Source organism: Misgurnus anguillicaudatus, chromosome 13 (assembly GCF_027580225.2).
Source record: "Misgurnus anguillicaudatus chromosome 13, ASM2758022v2, whole genome shotgun sequence".
Lineage (NCBI taxonomy): Eukaryota > Metazoa > Chordata > Actinopteri > Cypriniformes > Cobitidae > Misgurnus > Misgurnus anguillicaudatus.
Genome location: NC_073349.2, coordinates 13,670,205 through 13,677,957, shown reverse-complemented (window position 1 = coordinate 13,677,957; position 7,753 = coordinate 13,670,205). Strand labels below are relative to the sequence as shown.

Sequence of the window (7,753 nt, the reverse complement as noted above, 5' to 3'; positions counted from 1 at the left end):
TTTCTTGATGTTAAAATAATTATTAAGAGAGATAAAGTTCGGGATCTGATTGATGTTAAAAGAGTTATTAAGAGTGACAAGGCTCAAAAGCGATGTCTGACGCAGACGTCTGAAGCGCATGCACACAAATGCGCGAGTGCGTGACCCTGATATATATAGATATATCTAACACAAAATTACAGGTTTAAAAATATCTGTTTTGACAAGAATTCACGCAGGTATGACCTATAATCTGTTATATCTCAAGTGAATGTTTGGTTAACTGTTAAGGAAAAGTATCTGTTGTGTGTCATTTATATTAAACCCTTGCATTATCCTACAGTCTTAAAGTGGTCTGTCTCAATGTCAAAATTAAACAATAAAAGAAAAACATATATGAATATTGATATTGTTTTTGCTCTGCATTAACAGGTAAAGTTCTGTCATGCTTTTTCAGATTCCAACAATTGTTCCAATTGTTTTGAAGTTTTTTAATAGAGAATGTTAAAATATAAATGACACATTTTTGAAAATTTGCTCATCCCAACTCAATTTGCCAGCACAGGTCACAAATGATGCAGCAGCAAACAGAAATGGAGAAAGAACAAGGTCTTCTAAAGGCATAAACATTTATAAAACTATGGCTGATGGTTCTGTTGAAAATGTAAACAGGCTATTGTAGACATACATTTGCATATAGCATATATATTATCCAAATCCATGCTGATTAGAGCATTACAAACTTAAAAAGTGTTACATTTAGGTAAATTTAGAACAGTTAAAATGTGCGATTAATTTGCGATTAATCGCGAGTTAACTCATGAAATCATGCGATTAACTGCGATTAAATATTTTAATCTATTGACAGCCCTAGTTATATGTTAACACTAAATGACACATAATGTGTTAAAATGACATAATGTGTTAAAATTACACATAATGTGTTAAAAGCTTAACGCACAAAGATTTAAAAAAAATGTACACATACTTTCTAGTGCAGTTAATCAAAATGTTTTGGAGCACCATTGACTTTTATAATATTTTTTCCTACTATGGCATTGAGTGGTCCTCTGAAACTGCGTGGTTTCTTATTCCTTCCTTTGTGTTCAGTATACAGGTTTGGGCTTTGAAGGTGAGTTAGTAAACGATGACAGAATTTTAACTTTTTTAACAACTATATCCATTTAATGCTAAGATATATCGAATACTATATTGTTTATGTAATGGTGCTAAAAATGTGGTAGCACAACCCATCTTTCTCATCATCTCAAGCATGCACTTAAATAAGTAAGTGGTTACTAGAACTAAATTCTTTACCTGTGCTTTTGCACGGAAAATGTAAAATGTTCAACCCATCATGCTTATAATTAGGGCAAGAGTCACATTTAATTTTTCTGTGGAATTTCGCGATAATTGATTGTAGTTATCGACATTATATTGGAGATATAAGTTATACATTTTTGTTGTTATTTGCCCAGCACTGCACACAGGATTCTCGCTCCTCCTTTCAAGTTGGATACGCACAGCCCGCATGTCGTTGCGGTCACGTGACCCGACAGCATCTCTCAGCTTCACTGCAGCTGTGTGTGTGTGCAGGCGCGTGCAGTCAGTTGCTCAGTTTACTAGAGGGGTCCTTTTGAGGGATACGCGAGCGGGACATAATGGGAGTGGAGATTGAGACCATAACCCCCGGCGATGGTAAAATAATTTAATCGTTCACCATGTTTAGTAACCTCTATGTGTGTGGTTTGCTTTGCCAGCGTTATGGTGATCCATGTTTCCCCTCGCGCTGCTTTTGCAGGAAGGACTTTTCCCAAAAAAGGACAGACATGTGTGGTGCATTACGTTGGTGAGTTGAATTGTTTTTGGTTTTTATATTTGTTTTTGGTTGAGAGTATATATAAATCACACAGCAAATGACTTTTAATCGGTGTTTAAAGAGACTTAAAAGGGGTACAGAAACCGTTTATGACTTCATAAGGTCTTTTATAAAAATAGACAAATAAATTAATTAATAAATAAAAATGAAAAAATATAAAGTAAATAAATGATGCACCACGCACGGACATTTAGACATAATAAGCATCTGACAACAGAGACATAACAGAGATTTATGAAGTCTGATGCTTTTGTTTTAAGCGTCGTCGGATAGACGGATTATCACTGTCTGGAGTGAGTCTGCTGTTGTGATTATCTTTTAATCATTTAAGCGTATTAAAAATCAGATATTGATTATTAATATTTAGATGTAGCCTACGATGACATTAAGTTTAATAAGTAAAGTTTATTGTAACGCTTGCACAATTGTTTTTTTAATTAAAGGTGCCAAAGAATGCATTGAAATAATCTGTTAAATTGTTCTTTTAATTTACATGTAACTTTATTAAGTGCAAAAATTATCCAGAAACGGTTTTACACGTCAATTTACAACCATAGGATTTGTCCTTTGCATGAAATGGTCTATTTTTGCCCTATTTGGAAGGGTCATTAATATTAAGCTCTGCTCTGCTTGCCTCTACTCTGAGGCTCATGTCAGTAGCTCACATTAGTAAACATTTTAACAAATTTGTACTTAATTTAATGTGTAATTTAATGTTAGGGGCGTACATCTCTACTGTGACATAACAATCAGTGTTATGTTGAGATTGGCCTGTTTTCCAGCATTTTTTTTTTTTTGCATGCATGAGTTTACATAAAAATTAGAAAACAAATGCGTTTGAGGCTCAGGATATGTCATTACCGCATGAACAGAGCTCTTATTATTCATCTTTGCCTAAGTAAATACAGATTTTATTTTATGGCACCTTTAAGTACAGTCACAGCGGAATAGTTTTTATTATATTATCTCATGACTATCTATTATTTATTTATTTAAAGTGTTTATTATACCAAGTCAATATCAAATTTATATTTTGACAAAATATTCTCTACATTAAGTAGCATGATTTTGTAGAAACAGTAAGTCACACATACAAAAAATGACTTTAGCTGCTGGGTATTCGCATGCAGATTCACAAACTAGCTGCACAATGATGTGATTTAAGTCAGTTTTGCAGTGAATATAACATATTTATTATGCTTTTGTAATCTCATATCCTGAAAATGACTGGTAGCCTACAAGCATGGATTAGAGTGACAGATCGTCCCCTCAGATATTTCATATAAAATCAAACAACAGTAATGCCCAATAAGTCCATTTATCTGATGCTCTAACCTCATTTCCTGTTTTTCTGGCCTTGTCCTTTTCCTCTCCGTGCAATCTTCAGGCTCTCTGACAGATGGACGGAAATTCGACTCTTCCCGTGACCGTGACAAGCCATTTAAGTTTAAGATTGGTAAACAGGAAGTTATCCGTGGCTGGGAGGAAGGTATTGTGCAGATGAGTGGTATACTCGAAGGCTTTTCAGATAGGTAGCTAAATATAAAAGGAATTCAATGTGCTTGTTTACCATTGCAAAACATTTTTATACAGAAGAATCAATTTTTATAAGAATCAGGGGTTAACTGACTGTGGATTTAGTGTATAAGATTGTATCACCCATAAGCAACAGTTACCAATACTATTCATGTAGAAATGATCTATTCAGAGTCAGTCATGATTGTTTGATTTCAGAAGCAAAAGTGTCCTGTGCAGAGATGTCTGCTGCCATAAAATGACCCGCTCCATGTTTCTCTCTTTGGAGCCTTACAACTTGAGTCTGATTTATTATTGTGAAGCAATTTACTGAGTGCATCTTTAATGCAATATTTGAATCGATAACTTAATCTTTATATGCAGACTTCCATTGTGGGACAACATAATGGCTAATGATTAACAGCTTTAAAAAAAAAGGATAGTTCACCCAAAAATGAAAATTCTGTTATTATTTACTCGTCTCATGTTCTTCTAAAACTGTATGCGTTTTATTATTCTGTGGAGCACAAACAAAGATATTTTGATAAATAATGGTAAGCACACACATGACGGTACACTGACTTCCATAGCATTTGTTTTTCCTACTACGGAAGTCAATGGGTACCATCATTCATGAAAGAAATGTGGTTGCCATCATTTCTCAAAAAATATCTCATAACTCATACAGGTTTAGAACAAGGTGAGGGTGGGAGATGATGACAGCATTTTCATTTTTGGGTGAATGACTCTCTTAACATAAATCAAGATTGTGTATTTGTAAGTGTTTTACAAGAACAGGTTAATACACACTTTTAAGCATGCGTGTAGTATTAACAGGTAAGATAATAAAAACAATTGATACCTCTTTATATGTGTCTATCTTTTAGATGAGTGTGGGCCAGCGAGCAAAGCTAACCTGTTCACCTGATTACGCCTATGGTAATAAAGGCCATCCTGGGATTATACCCCCAAATGCCACCCTCATCTTTGATGTGGAGCTTCTCAGTTTGGAGTGATTTAATATGCTTTACTGTCTTTTGTTGATTTTTCATGTTTAGTTTTACTATAATGAAGTTACAGCAGTATGAACAGTTTAAAAACATGAATTTTCTTGCAGCTTTAGTCATTCTTCTCAGAAACAGCTTTATCAACATCCCGCCCATATCGTTTTTTGCCTGTTTTAGGCATTTATCATGGAAAGATATGTGTTTGATAAGCAACTATAATTTCAATTCAACATTCTTCCTGTGCAGTTGATAGCATATCACAAAATCCTTAATCTTGAATCTTTGAATGAACTGTTTATACTTCCATTCTCTTGTGACTCTTTATCTCAAGCATTATATATAAGCTGATGTTTAAGGATTATAAACATATTTAAAGGATTTATAAAGCAGCATCATTTACATTTGTTTCAAAAATGATAATGTATAGTTTCCCCTTGTGTCTCAATTAAGTTGGCACAGGTAGATTTTACACTTGTTCAAAAATAGGGTTATAAATACAATGTTATAAATGCTTGAACAGTCTTTATTACCTCTTGTGTGTTTGACACCTGCTAAAGTACCACTGCTTTTGTGTATTTACAAAGCAGTTATATAAGCTCATAACTGAATCATTAACTGAAAGTCAAAATTTATGATCAGGGTGATTCATATAAGTGATAATATTGCTAATTCTGTCAGTGACTTTGTAAGCTATGCATGCATGCCTTTCTTAAAGGAACACGCTGACTTTTGGGGACTTTAGCTTATTTGCTGAATCCCCCAGAGTTGGATGGGTCCATACATACCTTTTATCTCTGTGCGATGCACCCACCGCTGGCCTGGCTTGGCACGGGGACTGGAGGTGGATGGTTCCAGCTAGCATACTGCTCCCAATGGTTGACAAAATAACACCAACATTTTCCTATTGATATGTTATGATTTGTATAGTCACGGCATGTACAAATAACAAAGTCATAGTGAATTGCTTGCAGCACCTAAGAAGCCCTGTGGTGAGGAGCAGAGAGTTCGCGCAAGTGTTGCGCTAATCACTCCGTCCAAGTAGCAGTGCTTCACCTTCTGAGAATATAGTTCCCAGTATGCGGTTTAAAAAAAGTCTTGTACACGCTGTGACTATACAAATCACAACATCTTAATAACTAATGTTGGTGTTTTTTGTCATTTATTGGGGTATGCTGGTTGGAGCCATTTGCTTCCGGTCTTTGTGCTGGGCTGGGCTAGCGGTGGGTGCGTCAGACAGAGTTATGGGACGCACGGAAATGAAAGGGGGATGTGGACTTGTCTAACTTTGGGGATACGGCGAATAAGCTTAAGTCCCAAAAAGTTGGCGTGTTACTTTAATGATTTTGACATGTTTTATTTACCAACTTTATATCTTAACAATTATCTTGCTAACATTGACAGCAGATGGGCACTCTGTCATTGACAGATGCCTTGAAGACAAAACACTTTGTAGTTGGCTTCTTAGAACATTGCGACCTACCCAACTATTTGTAAGCATCTATTCTTGATGTACACTGTGCTGGACAAGTGATTATATAGCAGATACTGTGGCAGTACTATGGATGTGACAATTTATGTTTTAATGTAAAAGCATTTGAAATCAAATATATCATATTTGAGTCAATACTGATGATTTTTATGATCACGGCAAGCATCAAGCACATGTTATATTCATTATATTTATCTAAGGTCATACAGAAGCAAAACCAATAAAAGAATAAAACATTCAGTTGCAATGAGTTTCTTTTTACTTGGTTTAGTAAATGTTGCTTGTTTGAGCTCATTTAATTCAGTACCTCAATTGGTGTTTTTGTTTGCTTACAAGTAACACTTTGTCAATACTCTAAATATGATACTGTTTTGTTCAACCGATTGCCATCTGTCAAGCTAATGCATGATTAGAAAATAAAAACTAGATTAAACCTGATTAAACTTGTTTGGTGGTCTTACCTGATCTCAAATGTTTGCTTTTGGGCTGGTTTAGATCACTTTTCAGGTGGCCAGGCACCTGCTGAGCACTATGGTGAGACCATCTTGACCAGAAAACCAGCCTTATAAGCCAGCACAACATGAACAACACTAAAACTAAATCAGTCAATGTATGTTATACTCTGAATATCTGCATTAGTCATCAGACCTGTAGTAATTGAAATACTTTTATTAAATTAATTGAAAATTAGCCCATGTTTTACTCACCTTCAAGCCAGTGTTTAACTTTCTTCCTTTTAGCCAAACACATTATTAAATAATATCCTGGTTCTTTTTAGCTTTCTAATGGGATTGGATATTGCCCTATTTTTAAAGCTCCAAAAAACTCATCCATCCATCAAAACTTATCCATACAGTTATTAAATGCGATGAGTCATAAGTTGCATGAGTGCATTTGTAGCAATAGCCAACAATACATTGTATGGATCAAAGTGTTTAATTTTTTTGACAAAAATCATAAGGATATGTTCCATGAAGATATTTAGTATAAATTTCCAAATACAAAAATATTTATCATTAGTAATATATGTTGCATTTGAACAACTTCAGGAGACTGTACATTTTAAATAATAGTATCTTGGCCAAATATTGTCCGACTCATATCCCAACAAATACATAAATGTTGGGATATGGGATCTATATTCTCAGAAAGCGAAGCACTGCTACTTGGGCAGAGTGATTTGCTTGCAGCACCTGAGAAGCCCTGTGATGGGGAGCAGAGAGTTCGCGCAAGTGTTGCGCTAATCACTTAATACAAATCGCACATAAAGCTTATTTATTCAGCTTTTAGATGATGTATAAATCTCAATGTCAAGAAATGGTCCCTTATGACTGCACTCAAAAAAATAAAAAGTTGGATTTAGTTAAAAAAACTTTGTCAAGTGGGTTCCACATACCTTTGTTAAGTAATGTCAACAAATAAAATGTAAGTCGTATTTACTAAAAAAGTTTGTGTAAAATTGACAATTTAAATGTTACATGGACTAAAGAAATCCTAGTAAATCACTTATTACTCATGTACTTATCTAATGGTGCTGTACTTCTGCAAGAGGGTGCCAGAACAACAATTTACCCATAATACACTGCAGCATCATCAGCCAATGAGATGCAAGTCTGTATTGGTTTTATTAATCTGTTACTTTTACGCAACAATGTTATATTGGCTGAACAAATAATTTTGAAGTAAAGCTGACAAGACACAGTCTTTTGTTGAAATTACTAAGTTAAAGTAATTATATGCAGTTACTTGTGTTTGTTAAGTAAAGTGAACAAGAAATTATTTAGTAAAACTGACTCCAACCAAGTTAATTTTTTTGAGTGTGGTTTTGTGGGTCAGGGTCACAAATGTCTTCTGAAGCAAAATAAAAATAAAATTAATGTTGGG

The 7,753-nt window shown here is 34.6% G+C and overlaps 1 protein-coding gene across 1 annotated transcript; it reads left to right on the top strand.

Annotated features, from left to right (window-relative positions):
• The first annotated feature begins 1,519 nt into the window (after positions 1-1,519).
• On the top strand, positions 1,520-6,107 carry fkbp1ab (FKBP prolyl isomerase 1Ab). Its single transcript, XM_073875067.1, has 4 exons — positions 1,520-1,677; positions 1,781-1,828; positions 3,246-3,365; positions 4,268-6,107. Exons 1-4 carry the CDS (start codon positions 1,641-1,643, stop codon positions 4,387-4,389), a joined length of 327 nt encoding a protein of 108 aa, XP_073731168.1. The 5' UTR covers positions 1,520-1,640; the 3' UTR covers positions 4,390-6,107.
• The last annotated feature ends 1,646 nt before the right edge of the window (positions 6,108-7,753 follow it).

Bases quoted from the DNA above. Each gene is read 5' to 3' on its own strand.
- fkbp1ab (XM_073875067.1), top strand. From the start codon at position 1,641: ATGGGAGTGGAGATTGAGACCATAACCCCCGGCGATG. The intron at 1,678-1,780 runs GTAAAATAATTT...CTGCTTTTGCAG, and splicing joins GACCATAACCCCCGGCGATG to GAAGGACTTTTCCCAAAAAA. The intron at 1,829-3,245 runs GTGAGTTGAATT...TGCAATCTTCAG, and splicing joins ATGTGTGGTGCATTACGTTG to GCTCTCTGACAGATGGACGG.